Here is a 21,739-nt window from a genome sequence, read left to right on the forward strand (position 1 = left end):
AGTTTTCATCCAGCCTTTGAAAGGCAATCGGCTTCTTTTAAGCCAAAGTCTCGAGGATCTTTTCGAGGTTCCTCTAGACGCCCCTTCAGAGGATGAGGCTACAAGGGTGTACGTGGCCAAGGAGGTAAATCCTCCAACCAGCACTCAAAGTGAGATGCTGCCAGTAGGAGGGAGACTTCTCCATTTTCAGGATCGGTGGACCTTCGATCCTTGGGCCCACAGCCTGATCAAGATGGGACTAGGGTGGAGTTGGAACCCGACTCCACCAAGCTTTCCTCATTTCTTCCAACCTTCAACCCCAGTTTTGGAAGAATATGTTCTAGAATTACTGGAAAAGAAAGTAATACCGAAAGCAAAGTCCAGCAAAGTCCATCAAGTTTCTAGGAAGGCTATTCTGTGTTCCGAAAAAGGATTCGGAAAAGCTCAGAGTCATTCTGGACTTATCTCCACTCAACAAGTTCGTTGTGAACTACAAGTCAGAATGCTGACACTTCAGCACATGAGGACACTTCTGCCCAAAAGGGCATACACAGTCTCCATAGACATGACGGATGCGTACTGGTGTGTACCAATCAACCGTCAGGTTTCCCCCTACTTAGGGTTCAAGCTCCAGGAAAGATATGTCTTCAGAGCCATGCCCTTCGGTTTGAACATCGCACCGAGAATATTTACTAAGCTTGCGAACGCAGTTACTCAACTACGCCTCAAGGGTGTTCAGGTAATGGCTTACCTGGACGACTGGCTGGTGTGGGCAGCATCCAAGGAGGAATGTGGGCAGCATCCAAGGAGGAATGCGTGCAAGCCTCCAAAAAGGTGATCCAGCTCCTAGAGTATCTAGGGTTCAAGATAAACTTGAAAATGTCTCGGCTGTCTCCAGCTCAAAAGTTCCAGTGGCTGGGAGTTCACTGGGACTTACAGTCACATTGCTTCTCGTTGCCGATGGCAAAGAGAAAGGAGATAGCAGGGCCCGTCAAAAATCTTCTTCAGTCCCGAAGAATATCAAGAAGTCAACAGGAGGGAGTGTTGGATCTCTCCAGTTTGCCTCTTTGACGGACCCACTTTTGAGAGCACGACTAAAAAGATGCATCAGGGATCTGGAGAAAATTCGTTTACAACGATCGAAGAGATCTACTATGACCACTACCAAGTCGTCTACGATCAATTCTCAAGCCATGGTCAGAAGTGAAGAGCTTAAGAGGAAAAGTACCTTTGCAACCACCACCTCCTGCAGTCACCGTCCACACGGATGCCTCAAAGGAAGGATGGGGGGGGGTTATTCTCATCATCGAAAGGTACAGGGAACTTGGTTCCCCCTCTTCAAGTCCTTCCACATCAATTACCTGGAAGCCATGGCAGTGTTTCTTTCCCAAAAGAAACTGAAACTTCACCGCTCTATCCATATTCGTCTGGTTCTAGACAGCGAAGTGGTTATGAGCTGCATAAATCGACAAGGTTCGAGATCGCCTCAGCTAAATCATGTGATACTAGCAATCTTTCATCTGTCCAAGAAGATGAAATGGCACTTATCAGCAATCCACCTTCAAGGATTCCACAATGTGACAGTGGACGCTCTATCCAGGTTCAGCCCAATAGAGTCCGAATGGTCCCTAGATGCAGGATCATTCTCGTTCATATTGAACAAAGTCCCGGGATTGCAAGTAGATCTCTTCGCAATGAGCGACAACAAGAAGTTGGCCCGGTACGTAGCCCCGTATGAGGATCCTCTAACGGAAGCTACGGACGCAATGTCCCCGGATTGGAACAGGTGGTCCAGGATTTGCCTGTTCCCACCAACCAACCTTCTGTTGGAAGCACTCGACAAACTGAGATCCTTTCAGGGATGGGCAGCGATAGTGGCCCACAAGTGGCCAGGCAGTGTATGGTTTCCGTTGATAACAGATCTACGCCTGAAGCTGATCCCGTTGCCGGAACCAGTTCTGACTCAGCTAGTACAGAAATCGACTGTCTACGCTTCATCAGAGAAAACCCAGAACCTTCATCTCATGATTTTCTCACCCTAGCGGTCAAGAAAAGGTTCGGGATTTCAGCAGACAGTATTAACTTCTTAGAAGAGTACAAGTCAAAGTCAACGAGAAGACAATACGAATCTTCCTGGAAGAAATGGGTGGCCTTTGTTAAGGCGAAGTAACCTTGAAGAGATTTCTACGGATTTCTGCTTGTCCTTCTTCATCCATCTTCATGGACAAGGACTAGCGGCTAATACGATTACGACATGCAAATCTGCCTTGGCTAGACCGATTCTTTATGCCTTCCAAGTGGACTTTTCTAATGAAATCTTCAATAAGATTCCGAAAGCCTGTGCTAAACTTCGACCTGCAGCCCCTCCTAGGGCTATTTCATGGTCCTTGGATAAGGTGCTTCATCTGGCTTCGACCTTGAACAATGAAGATTGTTCGCTAAAAAGACTTGACTCAGATAGTAGTATTTTTATTTGCACTAGCCTCAGGAGCCAGAATTAGTGAAATAGTGGCCCTCTCGAGGGATGACGGCCACATACAGTTTACACCAAATGGTGAACTAAATCTCTTTCCGGATCCGACGTTTCTCGCCAAGAATGAGCTACCCACTAAGAGATGGGGCCCCTGGAGAATCTGCCCTCTGAAGGAAGAAGCATCTCTCTGTTCAGTGGAATGCTTAAAGGCCTATCTTCGTAGAACTTCAGACTTTAGGGGAGGCCAACCTTTTAGGGGAGAGACTTCTGGTTCGACATTATCTTTGAAACAGATAAGGGCGAAAATCACTTTCTTTATTCGCAGAGCGGATCCTGATAGTACACCCGCAGGTTATGATCCGAGAAAGGTTGCCTCGTCTCTCAATTTTTTCCAAACTATGTCGTTTGATAATCTGCGTGCTTATACAGGTTGGAAGTCCTCCAGAGTATTTTTTCAAGCACTATGCGAGGCAACTGCTAGAAATAAAACTTCATGTGGTGGCTGCAGGCTGTGTAATAAAGCCTGTAGTTTGATTACTGCGAAGGACAGTGCACTAATTGGGACTGTTAGTGAACGGTGTACATGATAGACTTCGGTATATCATGATATTGAGTGTCGATTTGGACATTATATACTGTCTTACTCAGCTAAGTGAACTTAAGCATAATATTTGACATGTGTGCCAGCATATTTATGCGTGATGTTTTTAGTAATAACATTTATTGAAATTTCCTATTTCATAGAGTGGCAATGTTTCTCTGGTAGACGAAACCTATTTATTTTGTTATTACCATTATGCTTTTTATGTCTATGTATAGCATAAAATATATGATTTAATCATAACTTCTGTGTTTCTTGTTAATAAACTATGGAAGGAATCTTTGCGTCTATCTCGCCGTAAGATTATTTGATTATATTCAGAGCATCCTTGATCCTCTTGAGATCTTGAGGGACAGGATCCCTTGTTATGCAAACAGATAAGTTTGGTTGTACTATGTTTGTTACTGTATTATGATTCCTACGTGAACATAAACTTGTCTGATTGGCAGACTTGGGAGGTACAGTACTCTATTCAGTACCTGATACAAACTACTCTTTACGTATATATGACACAATATACTTCTGTTTGCTAAATTGTTCCTTGAACTCACAATCCTCGAGTTTTTTCCTAGAGTCTATACAGACTTTCCCTGAAGGGGGCAGGAAGAACTGGCACATGACGTGCTCAGTTGATTGATGTATTGCGGTAACATCAAGTGTCTTTGGTCTTTATGTCCAATTAGGAAATAGTCAACTCGAGATAACGGCACAATTAAATCCACAGATACAGTGAACCCTCGTTTATCGCGGTAGATAGGTTCCAGTCGCGGCCGCGATAGGTGAAAATCCGCGAAGTAGTGACACCATATTTACCTATTTATTCAACATGTATATTCACACTTTTAAAACCTTCCCTTGTACGTAGTACTGTTAACAAACTACCCTTTAATGTACAGAACACTTAATGCATGTACTACAGTACCCTAAACTAAAACAGGCACAAATATTAAAGGTGATTTTATATCATGCATTTCCTAAACATGCTAAAAAGCACGATAAAAAATGGCAACCAATGTTTTGTTTACATTTATCTCTGATCATAATGTAGAAACAAACTGGAGGTAGAGCTTTGCTTATTACCCAGACATATTTCCCATACTTTTCCCTTAGAACTACATCACATCTTCCTACTTTAGATATATATATATATATATATATATATATATATATATATATATATATATATATATATATATATATATATATATATATATATATATATATATATATATATATATATATATATATATATATATATATATATATATATATATGTGTGTGTGTGTGTGTGTGTGTGTGTATATATATATATATTTATATGTATACACATACATACCTACATATATACATAAATACATGCATACATATATATATATATATATATATATATATATATATATTACTGTTATGGGTTATGGAAAAAATCCGCGAAGTGGTGAATCCGCGATGGTCGAACCGCGAAGTAGCGAGGGTTCACTGTACACTATTGCTCTGGTAAACTTCCATCAGAACGACATGGCCTAAGCCCAAAAAACGGATTTTGAGCGAAGCGAAAAATCTATTTCTGGGTGAAAGAGCCATGTCGTCCTGATGGACCCACCTTCCTTTGGTTAAAGGGTGTTTATCCCTCCCTATGGTACTGTATCTGTAATAAATACTTTAAAAGCTACGGAAGAATGGTTGGTGGTGCCGCATAGCGGCGGAAGCCCGAACTATTTTACAGTACATTAGGAGAGTCGAGTGTTTACCTCTCTAAGACTCTCCTATTTTTTTTTGCCACATTCCCTCTCGTAATGAAAGGCTATTTGGGGTGTAAATAGCTATGAGACGTGTCAAGATACAGTACGTCCTTACGCGATATCCCTTGGAGAGATTTAAGGGATACTCGCTCCAGGAGTTAGAATTCTGGGTACCTTCGGTAAATTCTCTGGGATATATCACTGTAGTCACATATAACTTAGGAAGCTACCAACGAAGGAACTTCCATCAGGACGACATGGCTCTGTCACCCAAAAATAAATTTTTCTCCGTTAATAACGTCAAAAACAGATATGTCAAATATAAACTATAAAAAGACTCATGTCAACCTGGTCAACATAAAAACATTTGCTGCAACTTTGAACTTCTGAAGTTCTACTGATTCAACTACCCGATCAGGAAGATCATTCCACAACTTGGTAACAGCAGGAATAAAACTTCTTGAATACTGTGTAGTATTGAGCCTCATGATGGAGAAGGCCTGGCTATTAGAATTAACTGCCTGCCTAGCATTACGAACAGGATAGACTTGTCCAGGGAAATCTGAATGTAAAGGATGGTCAGAGTTATGAAAAATCTTATGCAACATGCATAATGAACTAATTGAACGACGGTGCCAAAGATTAATATCTAGATCAGGAATAAGAAATTTATTAGACCATAAGTTTCTGTCCAACATATTAAGATGAGAATCAGCAGCTGAACACCAGACAGGAGAACAATACTCAAAACAAGGTAAAATGAAAGAATTAAAACACTTCTTCAGAATAGATTGATCATCAAAAATCTTGAAAGACTTTCTTAATAAGCCAATTTTTTGTGCAATTGAAGAAGACACAGGCCTAATGTGTTTCTCAAAAGTAAATTTGCTGTTGAGAATCACACCTAAAATTTTAAAAGAGTCATACAAATTTAAAGAAACATTATCAATACTGAGATCCAGATGTTGAGGAGCCACCGTCCTTGACCTACTTAAATCATACTTTGAGTTTTGTTAGGAATCAACTTCATACCCCATAATTTGCACCATGCACTAATTTTAGCTAAATCTCTATTAAGGGATTCACCAACCCAAGATCTACATTCAGGGGATGGAATTGATGCAAAGAGAGTAGCATCATCTGCATATGCAACAAGCTTGTTTTCTAGGCCAAACCACATGTCATGTGTATATAGTATGAAAAGTAATGGGCCAAGAACACTATCCTGTGGAACACCGGATATCACATTCCTATACTCACTATGGTGCCCATCAACAACAACTCTTTGAGATCTATTGCTTAAAAATTCAATAATAATGCTAAGAAACGACCCATCCACTCCCAACTGTTTGAGTTTGAAAATAATGGCCTCGTGATTAACACGGTCAAAGGCAGCACTATAATCAAGGCCAATCATACGAACTTCCTGACCACAATCAAGGGATTTCTGTACAGCATTGGAGATTGTAAGATGGGCATCACATGCTCCAAGGCCTTTACAAAAACCAAATTGCAAACTAGGGAATAGATGATTACTTTCAGCAAACCTATTAAGACGTTTTGCCAGAAGACGTTCAAAAACTTTAGATATGGGAGTTATGGAAATAGGGTGGTAATCAGTGGGACTTGAGCTACCACAAACACATTTACATAGAAGAGTAACATTACCAATCCTCCAACAAGTGCTTAAAGCTCCTCTTCTTGCTAACGTGCAAAATAACAGATAACTTTGGAGCTAAGAAATCTGCTGTCTTTATAAAAAACACCTCCATAAGCATCAAGGTCCATCAACAGAGCTTTAATTTCACAAGATCGAACAGCTAAACTAGTTAGTTTAGCCTAAAGAAAACATGAATGAGGAAGTTCAAGTTTTTCATTACTCTGTTTACTGTCAAAAACATCAGCCAAAAGGGTTGCCTTTTCCTTTGGACAGCAGGTAAAAGGGTGGAAAGGCGTATGCGTCCAGGTTGTCCCAAGACTGTTGAAGGGCGTCCTGGATCGCTGCCTGATGATCTGGAACTGGGGACCCGTAGCGGGGAAGTTACGCATTCAGAGAAGTGGCGAACAGGTCTATAATGGGGAAACCCCCACAAAGCTATTACTGCCTTCGCTACTCGAGGATCCAAAGACCTTTCGTCACTCACCACTTGGTGATGCCTACTTATAGTTGATCCGCCATGATGTTTCTCCGACCCAAAATAAACCTGGCTGTGAGAGAATGTCGTGACCCGCTTACTGGCAAATCAGTACTGCTGGCAGACAGAGGTCTCTTGCCAGAGTACCCCCTTGTTTGTTGATGTACGAGACGGCTGTGGAGTTATCGCTCATCAGTACCACCTCTCGTCCTTGTAGATCTTCTACAAAGTATTTTAGGCCTTTCCTGGCTGCTAACAATTGCATGTGATTTATATGGAGAGTTTGTTCTATCGGAGCCCAGACTCCTGATGCTAACTTTGGGCCTAGGTAGGAACCCCAGCCCCGTAGCAACGCGTCCGAAGAGTTTCAACTTCCAATTGGGGCTTTGGAGGCGAATGCCCGTTTGGGTATTTTCTCTGGTTGACCACCACTGAAGATCTTGTATCACCAGAGCTGGAACCTCCACTAGCAAGAATGGGGAATTGTTCTTTTGGGACCAATGGGTCTTCAGATGCCACTGGGGACTTCTCATTCTTGATCTTCCGCCTGGAACTACTTTTTCCAGGGAGGAAACATGGCCCAGAAGACTCTGCCACAACTTGGCTGGAGGAGGCATTGGAGACAGGAGTTGGGCGATGGATTGTTCCAGTCTCAGAAGTCTGTCTTCCAAAGGGAACACCCTCCCTACCTGGGTGTTGATGGACATACCCAGATATTTTATGACTTGGGTTGGAATCAAACAAGACTTCTCTACGTTTACAAGGATCCCCAGATCCTTGCAAAGGTCGAGAAGCCTTCTCAGGTGATCCAGAGCTTGTTCCCTGGACGAGGCTAGGAGTAGCCAATCGTCTAGATACCTTAGAAGTCGTATCCTTTGCTTGTGTGCCCAGGAGGAAATGAGTTCAAAAACCCTTGTAAACACCTGTGGGGCAGTCGAGAGGCCGAAGCATATGACTTTGAACTCGAAGCTTCGACCCTGAACCAGAAAGCGCAGGAATTTCTGAGATGAGTGATGGATCGGTACTTGGAAATTTGCATCTTTTCAAGTCCACAGATGCCATAAAGTCTCCTGGACGTACCACTTGGATTACGGAGGCTGATGTCTCCATTTTGAATGGAATCTGCTTCACAAACTGATCCAAGGTAGAGAGATCAATTACTGGTCTCCAACCCCCCGAGCTTTCTCTACCAGAAAGAGGCAACTGAAAAACCCCGGGGAGGTGTTGGGGACTTGTTGGATGGCACCCTTTAGAAGCATGCTCTGGATCTCCTGAGCTAGGGCTTGCTGTTTCCCGTGATTCTGAGGGACCTGGGAGGACGAGATCGGAGGAGGAATTAGAGGAGGAGGAGAGCCTATGAAGGGGATGCAGTATCCCCAGTGAAGCACCTTGATGGTCCACTGCATGGCCCCCATAGCTTTCCACCTCCTCCAACTCCCCTACAGGCACCTTCCTACACACTGGAAGAGGAGAGCCAAGACCCTATTTCTGTCTAGGGTTCCTCCCTCTGCCTTTAGCCTTGGGAGGAGCTGACTTTCCTCTGCCCATAGGCTTGGCTACAAAGGAGGGGCAGCTGAAGCTCTTGGCTGGGAGTGGAGCCACAGTTGTGGTCTTAGGTTGTGGAGTTGGCTACTGTTGCACTGTACGAAAGGAGGCAGCCTTTTGCATCGCGGTGTCCTGCGTCTCTTTCCTCCAAGTATTTAAGGTAGAGGAAACTGTTTGTTTAGAAAAGAGGAGAGGTTGTAGAAGGTCCGAGTTTCTCAAATCTGATCTCTCGGCCTTACCAATGCTCCTATGAAGTCTGGAAACTACTGATTCCCTCCTTTTGAGGACCCAATTGCCCCACATGGTCGCTGATGTCCCAGTTAGGAAATCCATTGTCTTGGCCCCAGCAGCTAGGACTTCCTGTAGGGACTGCATGGAGTTTTGGTTTGACAGGTCCTCATGACTCGCTAGGTAGCCAACTATACCAGACCACGTGTCAAAACAAGATAAAGCCTCCAGAAGGGACATTGAAGCCACTTCCATTGCCGAGGCTTCAGTGGCTGTGAAAGAGACTGGAAGAGTAGAGAGTCTCTCCGAGTAGCAGCCAGGTGTGAGCCTCGCCGTGAGAGGATCCAGGGTCAGAGAAGGGTTGGCGTTTCTGACCTTGTAAAAGTGCTTTTGCCTCGTAAACGGGAATTGTAAAAGTTTATGAGAGCCCTGAAACTTCAAGGAACCCGTTTCTCTCGAGACCGCCTGTGAGACCTTCCTCAGACGGCCTGCAGTGTGAACAGACCAGGGAAGTTCAATTCTGGTCTTAGGTTTCGGTGGAGGACGACATAGTCTGTCTGAAGCTGGAGCGTCAGTATGTCGAAGAGACAGATGTAGATCACCGAAGCCTGAGATATTACACATAGTTCTTACAGCCCTCAAATAGGAGGACTCTAAGTCCTTTGATGGTTGCTCTTCCGAGGAATCCTCAGACTGCGCTAATTCCTCGGGAGTTATTACAGGAGGAAGGGCGATAGAAGTCGGAGTGTCTAGAGGTAACGGCGAAGTAGGAGACCATATTGCCGTAGTTACAGGAGAAGGCTGACTGCTGACTGGATAATGGCGCCATGAGCGCCTGAACTTGCGTGGAAGTCGACGGTCTAGGAGAAGGTGACCGAATTATCGGTACTGTCTTAGTAGGATTCGTAGAGATTCCTCTCTTTGAAGGGTCTGAAGAACGAGGTGGAAGAGGTCAAATTGATCGGCGATCTGGCCTTTTCCCTCTGCTCTCAACAGAAGAGAAGAGGGGTTGAACCCCTGCGTCTTCTTCCGAGGTTCTCGTGAGGCTCGTATTCCGTAACTCATTAGGGAACAAGGGAATCGGAGTTGTCCTGTCTGAAACACGAGGGCAAGGTGATTGACCCCACGAGAGTACGACCGGAGATTTGCGCGATCGGGAAGTTGAAGGGTGAGAGCGCTCTCTCTCTGATGACATGTAGCGAAGGTGAGGAAAAGGGCTCTTTCTGACTTTCCTAGAGCGATCGGAGATCCTCAAACTAATATGTGAAGGACAGGGATTGAGGTCAGGGCGCGCTTTGCCTTTGGCGCGATTACAGTAGATGAAAAATCGTGAGAAGAGCTTCTCTTAAGGGAGCGCTTATTACGCTTTGGAGAGCTCTCTTGTGACAAAGAGAGAAAACGCAATGTAGCGCTCTTTTCTTGAAGCGCTTAGATGATCCCTCGCGAGAAGAAGACGATGAGGAGAGGAAGCACTCTTCTTAGGTTTGTGACGAGAGCGCTTATAGTCTTGCGGTGAGACATCTCGTGAAGAGACAGAAGGCGAGGAAGAGTGAGAAAGATGATGTCTCTTCCTATGTTGCCTGTCTCTCCGGTGAGAACATTTGGGCGAAGGAGAGCAAACTCTCCTTTAACTCTTCTCTCTCTCCCTCCTAGCCTTCAAGGAGGAGGAGGAGGAGGAGGAGGAGGAGGAGGAGGAGGAGGAGGAGGAGGAGGAGGTACTGCGATGTTTGCGCTTGCGACGTTGTGATTTTGTAGAAGCACAAACGGAGTGCAAAGTAGGCGCCGCAGGAGCTGAAGTTACTATATCCACTGAAACTTCCACGGGCGCCGACTGAGTTGACGAGAGGTAGGGGAGGTCCAGAACTCCCGAGGGTTCCAAAACAGAAGGGATCTGAGGCACTACCTTGCCCGCGAGGAACTGGTTCCAAAGTTCCTCCAAAGGAGAACCAGGAAGTCCAAGGGTAGGCAATATCGCTTGTACATGATCTGGAATGGAAGCGGTAACAGTCATTCCCGGTGGAGGAAAATATTGCCCCACTGGGGGAGGCAACGTGATCAGCCAGACCCAGAGGAATGGGGGTTAAATCAATGGTGTCACTCTTCCTCGATTCCACCCCCCCCCCCCCCCACGGAGGAGGGAGGCAAGGAAGAGTCTGAAAGGAGAGATCGAGAGGCCGAAGAAGAGGTCCGAGACTCCTTACCTTTCGACGGCGAACCTGAAGGTAACGAGTCCCTCCTGGATTTCTTCTTCTTCCTCTTCTTGAACTTTTCCCAATGAGAGGGCAACCACTCTCAACATACTTGGCAGGGGGAGCCTTCAGAACACCTATGACCTCTGCACGTAGGGCTTAGGGAATGAGGATCCACCTCCGGCGGTGACATAAAGGTGCCACAGGATTTCAGAGGAACCCCAGGACACTTCCTCATAATAGAGGACATCAAATCTAACAAAGAAAAAAGAAACAGAATTAATCAAAAACACAACAAAGAAAGGCTAGTCTGCCAGTCAAACAAAAGTAGAAGCAGCGGTGTTACCACTGCGACGGCTAGAATTCGATTGGAGGTAAACAGTAGCTACTGACCGGCTATGCCCCACCGCTAACAGGTGGATAACTACCTGCCCGGTCGTTAACGACCTTGTTAAGGTTTTTCTGCCATATTTTCCAAGTCGCGCTAGAATATCTCCTATAGGAAAGAATGAGGGTTTGTATCAAGTGTAGGAACAAAAGTTTATTTATTGTGAAAACAGACACTTCATTGGAAAAAGCTCACCTGTACAGGATCACAAACAATTGATACAGTTCCTGATTCGTCGACCTCATACTGTAATTGAGCAGACTCAATAAGGGAAATTAACTGCTTGACATCTGCTTCTTCCATCCTGAAGTTAAAAAAAACAAAATGCAAATAATGTGAATCCTTTAGTTGTAATGAAAGCAGATTCATAGGCTCAGCATATAAATTGCTGACTTATGGTAGTAAAGTAGTTATATTTTAAATCTCCTAGCTGAATTTTTCCTTACTATTTCCTCCGCCCACATTATGTTCCTATGTCTTAATTGATCTAAATTGTGTCACTGATGCTGTAAGTGCCTTTAATTAGTCTTCTTAAGACTTTTCTCTACCATTTAAGTGACAATATGTAACATGACAGAGGAAAGTGGTAAATTTCACATTTTTTTCAATGTAATTTATATTTTTCCTAACAAAAAACCTGAGCCCTTTAATATTAATATGACTTTAGCAAAGCTAGAAACTCAGTTACTTAGCTACTGGCAGATAGTCGGGGAAGCACTGTTCCCCTGCTAGCTCAATTAACAGATTTATAGCAAAGCGAAAAATATATTTTTGGGTGAGATAGCCATGTTGTCCAGATGGAAGGTTCCTTAGACAGCTTTCTAAAGGATATTTGGCTACAGTGATACTCCCAGAGAATTGACCACAGGTCTCCAGAATTCCAACTCCTGGTGCGAGTATCCTTAAAATAACTCTTAAGGATATCGCATATCAGGGGACGTATTTCTTGATACAACACATGGCAATCTTCCCCGCGAGTAGATTTTTTGCTCTAAGAGGGAAGAGTGGCGAATTTGAAGGAGAGCTGTTATCAAGGTTACCTGGTGGATCCCCTCCCGGTACCACCCCGGCGAACTATTCCTTGTTGCAATTAAGCATGGATAGCCGCAGATAGAGTAGTTTCGGGTGGGGATTTGTTACATATATGTATACTCCTTTTTAGAAAGGAGGGCGGGTCCATCAGGACGACATGGCTATCTCACCCAAAAATAGATTTTTCGCATTGCTCAAAATCCATTTTCTTGGCTCAGCCATGTCGTCCTGATGGAAGCTTACCAGAGAATTAACTTGAAAGTACTATATCTGTGGGTTTGTATAAGTGCCTTTACTTTGATATGTGCCTTATATGGTCTCCTATATCTTTATATATGACAGTACCGTTATTTGTCATATCTACTAAGCTTGGAACTAGCTTAGGGCTTCCTGCCCCCTGCAGGGAAAGTGTCGATTTTGACTATAAGGATTCAAAGTTTGTATCTCCATAGGGACAGATGGTAAATCTTAAGAGATTACCCTTTATCCCTTGGAAATCTGTACTCTAATATCAAGTTGGGCCCTTTAGGGTTTAATTAAAATTCTAGTATGCTTTATTCGTCTGTTACTGAGATAGCAGCAATAAGACGCAAATACATTCAGTATTTTACCTTGTAGCTAAATTATCAATTATAGTTACAATCAGGTATGAATCTGATCCGGCATTGAAAACACATCAGGGTCCATATTTTTTTCCTTTTGGGAAAATATGTAATTTCACTGAAATGATGCCACTCAATAGAGATGTGAAACCAAATCTGACTGATCTGTACAGATTTTGGAAATGCATGAACACTGTGACGTAACGTTCACTCGGCACTGGTGTTATCAGTTAGATATGCACCTATGTGAAACAGTGTATTAATCATAGTTATGATTTGCACTTGAGGGTAAATGTACCCATGCACCCGATGCACTGGAAAGTCCCAAAGCAGTTCACTGTTTGTCGCAGGCTTAAACGACGGGTTTTTTAGAACTACCCGCCGCCACCACAACATGTCTTATCTTATGTACTTGCTTCGAATAGTGTTGAACAAAGTTCCGTGAAGAAGCAATTTTCTTAGGACCACGAACTACGGGCGAGCTATCAGGATGCGCTCTGCGAATAAGTAGGTGAGCACTGCTCTCAGTTATTTTAGGGATAGATTTTTTGATCCTGAGGTATCGCCTCGGAAAGGCTGTCCTTCCTTGAAGTCTGAAGTTCTACGAAGATGGACCTTAAGACCCCCTAATGGGCATAGGGGGACATCTTCCTTCAGTGGGCAAATTCTCCAAGGACCCCACCTCTTGGTGGGCAACCCGTTTTGGCGAGAAAAGTAGGATCGAGAAAGGATTCAGTTCTCCCTCTTCTGTGAACTGAATATGGCCTATATTTCATTAACTCTAGCCCCTGAGGCTATTGCGAACAGAAAATTGACTTTCTGTATTAGCTCCTTTAGAGTACAATCCTCATTGTTTAGGTTCAAAGCATAGAGTAAGACTTTGACCAACGACCATGTAATGGGCTTTAGAGGGGTTGTCGGCTTGGGTCTAGTGTATGCTTTGGTACCTTAAAAAAGGTTTCGCTAATGAGGCTCGTCTCAAAGGCGTATAGAAGAGGTCTAGTCAAGGCCGACTTACACGTAGTTATCGTAGTGGAAGTCAGGCCTCATTCAAGTAGGTAAAAGAAGAAAGAGAGACAGAAACCTTTGAAATTTCTGTTAGTCACCTTGTTTCACGAGGGGTGCCCCTTTCTTCCAAGACCATTCACATTATCTCCTGGTTGGACTTGACTTGTACTCTACAATGAAGTCGGTCACATTCTTTGAGAGCCCGAACTTTGTTCGCTGTTAGGGCGTAAAAAAACCTGAAATGCAGGTTGTTGGTTCTCGGGGATGAAACGTAACAGCCGACTTCTGTACCAGATTGGATAAAGCTGGGTACGGCAGAGGAAACAGCTACAGTTTCCATTTTAGAATTAGAGGAAACCAATTGTTTTTGGGTCATTTGGGGGCCACTACATGAGCTGTTCCTTTGCAGGATACTAACTTGTCGAGGACTTTTAGCAGGAGATTGGTTGGTGGAAGTAGATACATTCGATTCCATTTGTTCCAGTCGAAAGACATGACGTCTATCGCTTCTGCTCAAGGTTCTCGTAAGGGGCTACTAGTTCTTGTTGTAGCTCGTTGCGAATAGGTCAATCTGCAGTTCCGGGACTTTTATCGAGAATAAAGGAGAATGAGTCTGCGTCTAGGGACCATTCTGTCTCTATCGGCTTTCGCCTGGATAGAGCATCCGCTGTCACATCGCGGAACCCTTGAAGGTGAACTGCTTGATAATGCCATCTACTCTTCCTTGCCAAACAGAGGACGGCTAACATCACATGGTTGATGTGAAGTGAACTCGAGCCTTGTCGATTAGACATATTACTATCACCTCGTTGTTGAGAGCCAATCTGATGTGGAATGTTCTGGGAGGGGATAGTCTCCTCAATGTCAGGAGGACTGTCATAACCTCCAAGATGTTGATGTGAAAGTTTTGAACTGGAATGATCAATTTCTTGCCCTTTCTTTTCATACGGGAGGCTTCCGTGTGCATCGCCACTGATGTTTGTGGTGGTTACAAGAGAATTGTCTGTGCTAGGCTCTTATTCATTGATCATGGCCTCAATAGCCTGCGCAATCGGGTCGGTGTCAACCTTTTCGATCTCTACGAGCGTTTGATGCGTATCTTCTCCACACTCCTGGCACATCCTTTGGCTATGCTTCTTAGCACCGGGTCTGTCACTATTGCGAACCGGAGAGAGCCTAGTGCTCTTTCCTGTTGGCATTTTGAAATCCTCTTGTGTTGGATTAATCTCCTGACAGATACCGCTATTTTTCTCTCCTTCTTTAATAGAATGGTGAGGTGTTGTGACTGCAAGTTCCCATGGATTCACAACCTTTGAAACTTGTGAGCTGGAGAAAAGCAAGACTTCTAGCGACTGGTCTTGAGGCCCAGGTGTTCCAGGAACTGGATCACCTTTCCGGCCGCTTGCAAACAAGTAGTCTTGGATGCTGCCCGCACCCGCCAATCGTCCAGGTATGCTACTACTTGTACTCCTTCGGAGCGCAGGTGCTGGACGATCGTGTCCGTGAGTTTTGTGAATACCTTTGGGGCTATATGTAGTCCAAAGGGCATGGCTGTGAAGACTGTGTACGCCCCTTTTTGTTAGATAGGTCCTAATGTGTTGCAATGTAAGCATCTGGAACTTGTTGTTCTCAATAAACTTGTTGAGTGGAGACAAGTCTAGAATGACTCTGGGTTTGTCCGAGTCTTCCTTGGGAACACAAAAACAGCTTTCCCTGGAATTTTGAAGGACTTTGCTTTTCTCATTACCTTCTTATTCAAGAGTTCTGAGGTATATTCTTCCAATAAGGGGGTGGAGTGTTGGAAGAATTTTTTGAAAAGTGGGGTGGATTTTTGTTCCATTTCCAACCAAGTCCATTCATAATTTGGCTGTGGGCCAGGGATCGAAGGTCAAACGATCCCGAAAAAGGAAAAGTCCGCCTCCTACCTGGAACCTTTCATTATTTAGAGGTTCTGGAGGACTTGTTTCCGTGACCGCGTCCTCCTCCACCCTTGGGGGGTTTCCGGAGGATCCTCTTTTTGGGCCCTTACCTTTGTAGGGCCAAAAGGTGGTCGAGTGCCTTTCAAAGCCTGGATTAAACACAGGTGACTGGCTACCAGCTATTGAGGGACCATCTGGAAGGTGGTTTGCGGGTGGGCTACCATTTGAGGCACCATGGTCATGGTCACGGTCAGAAATTGTGCAGTTCTAATGATGATTTCCTCTTTGAGGACATCCCCCACTTTTGGAGCAGGTTCCCATTCTCCGTGGTGACTTTGGTAATGACCTCTTGGACCATTTCCTGTGGGAAAGGGTCTATGCCCCAGATACATGATGACACCAGTTTTCTGGGTTCGTGTTTCACCGTTGATGCGGCAAACACATGGTCTCTACCGGTCCTTTTTTGACCTGAAAAAAAACCTACAAATCCATCACAAGGGTGGGGCGTTACTAAGGGCCTGCACACATTTCTTAAGCAGTTCTGATGAGACAGGGAGGCGATAAGCTTATCTTTCGTCTCCTGTTCCCTTCTCAAGGGATGGTTTGGTTCTCGTTAAACTGCTGACCTGCTATCTCCGGATCCAACTTCGAGGCGGAGTAGGTTAGATGTACTTCTTTCCACTTCTCCTCGCAGGTGGGCATAGCTAGAGACCTTTCTCTAGGATTGGGCAGGGTTTGCCCTCTTCGCCTGCTCTTCTAACAAACTCTAGGGCCTTCCCTGAAAGGGGGGAAGGCTCATGAGGAAGGAGCAATGACAGTTGGATGCTTCTTGTTCACTGCTGAGACTTTGGAGTTATATCTGGCCCCTTTCTGGGTCTTGTTAAGGATGGCTTGGGCCTTGTCATGTTCGAGGAAAATGACTTCCTTCGGTATAGCCTCTTCATGGGATGTAGGTTCATCTCGTAGTCTCACGAAGCAATCTGGGTAAGCTGAGAGCTGGGCCAGAATTGAAGCTCTTCAAGAGGATTGGGCCCCAACTTCTAGGAGAAATAAAGCTTCCTATTCAACCTGGGCATTTATTCCGTCTACCCCCAGGGGTTAGTTCGGAACAGTGAAGGAGGTCAGATATTTTAAGGGGCTTAGTGGAGCCCTTGGAAGCGCCAGGGCGTTTCCTTCCTAGTACCTCCTTTTGAGATCTTGCTTATTCTCTTCTCGTTCCTTCCGGAACAGTGTCAGCATCTGCTGGATCAACTCTAGGAGCGTTTCGCTCACGCCAAACTGTCTAGCCAGTTGGGGAGTTGGGGTTGAAGAGGTTAACGGCAGAAGTTAATATGCCAGCACAGTGAGGTGACGTACCTCAGTCATCGTCGAAACGTATCCTTCTTCCTCCATGGGTGGTTGAACCACTCCTTATACAGGGCCTTCTTGTAGTAGGTCCTGTCTGGTGTCAATGGACGCCTCTGCCATCCGATCTTGGTGGATGTCCAAGCCTTGCAGTGCCTATTGATATCCGTGTCCACCGTCCGTTGGATAGAGGGAGGCTGGACCCGTGCCTGAGGCACAAACATATTCGATTGAGCCTTAGGGAACAGTAGGCACTTCAAAATTTGTTATGTAGGAAAGGTCCCTGAAAGTTCTTCTGGAAGCCTCATACTCACCTTTGTTGGGTTTCTCTTACTGTATCCCTTGATTCCATAGTGTCAGGGATGTCTTTCACAAAGCCGTCGGTCAGCAAGGTCAAGCAATTGGATTGACCTTTCGGGTCCCAGAACCTCAGGGATCCAGATACGATACGGCAGGGGCATAAGACCCGTACATCGTATGCCCACAAAAGTTCTTACTCTTGTGGTTGCAGAACACCCCTGTACACTTCGCCATCAGTTCCTCCTGTAAGGGGGAGAAGGGTGAATGAGTATTAGGTTGTTTATAATACTGAAATAATATATGCTAAAAATACGGGTTCCAGTACCTCAGGGATCCAAATACTATGCAGAGGGGCATGAGACCTGCACATCTTGTGGCCATAAAGGGTCCTACTTTTGTGGTTGCAGGACAGGGCTGCACATTTAACCTTGCCCTCCTTCTGTAAGGAAGGAAAGAGTGAAATGAGTATGAGATAATTTATCATACTGATAATTATTCACATGTAGTAAATAGTAATCATTACTATTAAAATTATAGCTTAGGATAGTAAGCTGGAAAGGAAATAGGAAAGACACATATCTGTGTTTCCTGTTCAGGCAATTGCTGTGACCTCCATCAATATTAATATTTCAAAATTTCATTATTAGGGAAATATAGGGTGGAATAGCTCTCGTACGTAGAGCTGAAGTCAGTGTATACTACCACTAACTCTCCCACATGTGAATATTAATACTGTAGGGTAAAGATTTTATGTTCTGATGGTCTAGGATACATCAGAATGTTGAAGAAATACTTCACTTCAACATTTGCTTAGCAGTCTCAACAATGGACTGTGAGAGTACACACAGAATATGTTGGAAAATCATACTACTGTCTATTATATACTGTAGTTTTCTAACTGCTGTATTTCTATACTGCAGGAATACTGGCTACTGTATAGTCTTATACTGTAGTTCTGCCGGCATACTACCGGCTAGGCTAGTACCTGGTGGCACTAGCCGAAAGAGAAAGAATGGATAGAAGGGCTACCGCATTATTACAGTTTAGTACAATAATAAGGCTTGTAGGGACTACTGTCTCTACTGCCTTCTTTCCACAATGAGGATTCAAATGGAAGGGGAAAGAATGTATTAATTCTAGCTTCCATCCAGCCACAAAATCTGTTGCCAGCTGCAATGCCGGTTACAGGGTTTGTGGATGGCAGTCCAAAAGAGGACTGAAGAATACTCAAAGTTGTAATGGGTCTTCCACCGGCAGCCGTCATGGCCGGCACAACCTTTCCCGGATCCCTGCTTCCATTAGGGGAGAGGTCAAAGCGGCAATCTAGCCGCCTTTGTAGGAGCACGGCCGGCATCACAATCAGCCCGGCAAGCGGGGAGATTGTAGAATACCGGCCACAGATGTTGGCGTCACTAAAAGACAGAAGGGGAAGGGAAAGGGTCTTATATTTTTGCATAGAAAGAAAGTGGCACATCTGCCTCCCACTGTCAGCAGCAAAACAAAGAAACATACTTTCCTATGCCGGCGCCGTCTTGGGAGGCAGAAGAATAACGATTCCTCAGCCTAAGACCTTGCCGGCTATAAGACATGTCTTCTAGACCACAAGGGAGAGGGTGGCGGCAACTGTACTACCACTTTCGGTTGTGGACTCGGGAAGCCCTATGGCGGCAACTGTGAAACCGGTAGGGGAATGACTAATCCCCCATCGGTAGAGTTGCCGACAACAAGACTGAATACTCTGAGTTACTGTTGTAATTCAAAGCTGGGATACTCACCGGCAAAGAGGAAAGACAGAAACACTATCCCAGTTAAGCCGGAGTACACTACTCCATGGCAAGACCAAAGATAGGGTTGCCGCCTAATGGTGGCACTCAAGAGGGAAGGAAGGGTTTATCCTTAAATCTCTAAAAGAGACAAGTATCAAATTATGTTAGAAATTCTTGGAGATGTGCTATCTCCGATTGACTTAAAACGATACAAGAGGATAAACGAGATAACGTTACTAAAGTATACTAAAACGCATTAAGCTAGCCTAACTCGATTCTGGATCTCGGTTATGTTTCGTCACCGAGGCCCTATCGTATACAATCAAAAAATTTAACAGAAGAGGAAATATTACATGTGTAATCTTATCTTCACTAGTATAATTTGCCTAAATAGCTATAATTCAATAAAGCTAAATACCAGGGACGTCGTACTACTAACTAAAAAAAGCATTTATGGCGTACGACAGCAGTCCAAAATGGCCACCTCCGCTGATGGCTCTGCTCCACTAAAAACATGACAAATTCGAAGATAATTTGTATTTTTCCTAACCATACAAACCTTAGCTATTTACATTGGGTTTACCTTTTAGCGTAGCTGAAATGACGAGCCAATAGTTTTTAACGAGGGTTAATTACCCCCCCGGGCTAGTTAGCGGGGGTAGGGGAAGGGTAGCTTGCTACCCCTTCCCCCCCACACACTGGTGATTTGCTTCACTTCACTTAGAGGTAGGACTTGACTTGGGGGTCAGGGATGGCAGGCACATATGTGTAAATAACTAAGGTTTGTATGGTTAGGAAAAATACAAATTATCTTTGAATTTGTCATTTGTTCCGTAACCGAAATACAAACCACGCTATTTACATTGGGTGACTTACCCCTTAGGAAGGGTGGAAAGTCCCCAGCCTTACTGACTTCGGCTTTGCCCGGGGGCTCAATCCCTCAGTGAGCAGCACTTGAGAAAAGGAGCCCCTGCACTTCACAAGTTCCTAGCATCACTAGGAACGAGTGGCCTACATAAGCAGTGTGCGGAGGAAAGTGACTCGTCCTATGAAGTTGACCTTGAGACCTTTAGATAGGAATCTAGGATAGGACGTTCCCAATACCACCTCGTCAGGGTATGGGGGACGCAACAGTATTAAGCTTAATACTAGGAGCACAAAGAAGCATGGGTTACCTGCAGAGGTCGAGGTCAGCTATGCGAGGACCAGGATGCTGCTTCCCCACGAGAGGGGAGAATGAAGAAAGAAGTAAGGGTCAGACATACTCTTTCATTCACGCAGACTAAGATCGGGTAACAACGCCCTCAACCCACTGCTACTTGTCCAAAAAGGAGCCTGAGGTTAGACCAGCTGTTGTGCAGCCACCACAGGGCTGATAGAAAACGTATCTAGGCTCCTGTGGGTCACGTCCTGCAGGTAGTGGGCTGTGAAGGTCTACTGATGCTTCCAGACCCCAGCATGAAGTACCTGCGTCACAGAGAAGTTTCTCTTGAAGGCCAGGGATGTAGCAACACCCCTGACATTGTGTGCCCTAGGGCAACGTGACGGAGGAGGGTCTGGATTCAAGGCATGGTTGATAACCCTTCGAATCCAAGCTGAGATGGTGTTCCTGGTGACCCTCCTATTAGTCCTGCCTGTGCTCACAAACAAAGCTCGCACTTGAGGACGGACTGCAGCCGTTCTCTTCAAGTAGTGCCTCAGACACCTCACTGGACATAGTAGCAGCTGGTCTGGGTCACTTGTTACAGAACGGAGACTCGCGTTCCTGAAAGAGTCGAACCGAGGATCCGGCCCTCCAGGATTCTGAGTCTTGGCTACAAACTCAGGGACGAACCTGAACGTTACCTCCCCCCATCCCCTTGAATGGGCGATGTCGTACGAGAGACCATGAAGTTCACTAACCCGCTTGGCCGAAGCCAAAGCGAGTAGGAAAGCCGTCTTCCAAGACAGGTGGCGATCGAAGGCCTGGCGTAATGGTTCGAAGGGATGTCTCTTAAGAGACCTGAGGACTCGAACCACGTTCCAAGGAGGAGGTCTCACTTCCGACTGGGGGGCAGGTAAGCTTATAGCTACGTATGAGTAAAGAGAGTTCTAGCGAGGAAGAAATATCCACGCCCTTCAGCCTGAAGGCCAAGCTTAAGGCTGAGCGATAGCCTTTCACCGCCGAGACAGAAAGGCGCATTTCTTCCCGCATATAAACGAGGAAGTCCGCTATTGCTGGAATAGTGGCATCAATTGAGAGATACCCCTCCCACGACACCAACCACAAAAGACTATCCACTTTGCTTGGTAGACTCCCTCAGAGGACCTTCGCAGGTGCCGAGACATTCTCTCCGCAACCTGTTGCGAAAAGCCTCTCTCCGTGAGGAGACGCTGGATAGACTCCAGGCGTGAAGCCGAAGCGAGGCCACGGCCTTGTGAGGGACGCCGGAGTGGGGTTGTCTGAGAAGCTCGTGTCGTGGAGGAAGATCCCTCGGGAGCTCCGTCAGGA

At 45.1% G+C, this 21,739-nt stretch overlaps 1 protein-coding gene across 2 annotated transcripts in view; it reads right to left on the bottom strand.

Moving 5' to 3' along the window:
* Window positions 1-21,739, bottom strand: part of LOC137648651 (uncharacterized) — a 522,517-nt gene that overhangs the window by 461,192 nt on the left and 39,586 nt on the right. For both annotated transcript variants that reach the window (XM_068381656.1, XM_068381655.1), the window contains exon 2: window positions 11,473-11,581. In XM_068381656.1, the coding sequence (XP_068237757.1) occupies window positions 11,473-11,580 (108 nt within the window). In that variant the 5' untranslated portion in view covers window position 11,581. The remainder of the gene's footprint in view (window positions 1-11,472; window positions 11,582-21,739) is intronic.

Source organism: Palaemon carinicauda, chromosome 10, assembly GCF_036898095.1.
Source record: "Palaemon carinicauda isolate YSFRI2023 chromosome 10, ASM3689809v2, whole genome shotgun sequence".
NCBI lineage: Eukaryota > Metazoa > Arthropoda > Malacostraca > Decapoda > Palaemonidae > Palaemon > Palaemon carinicauda.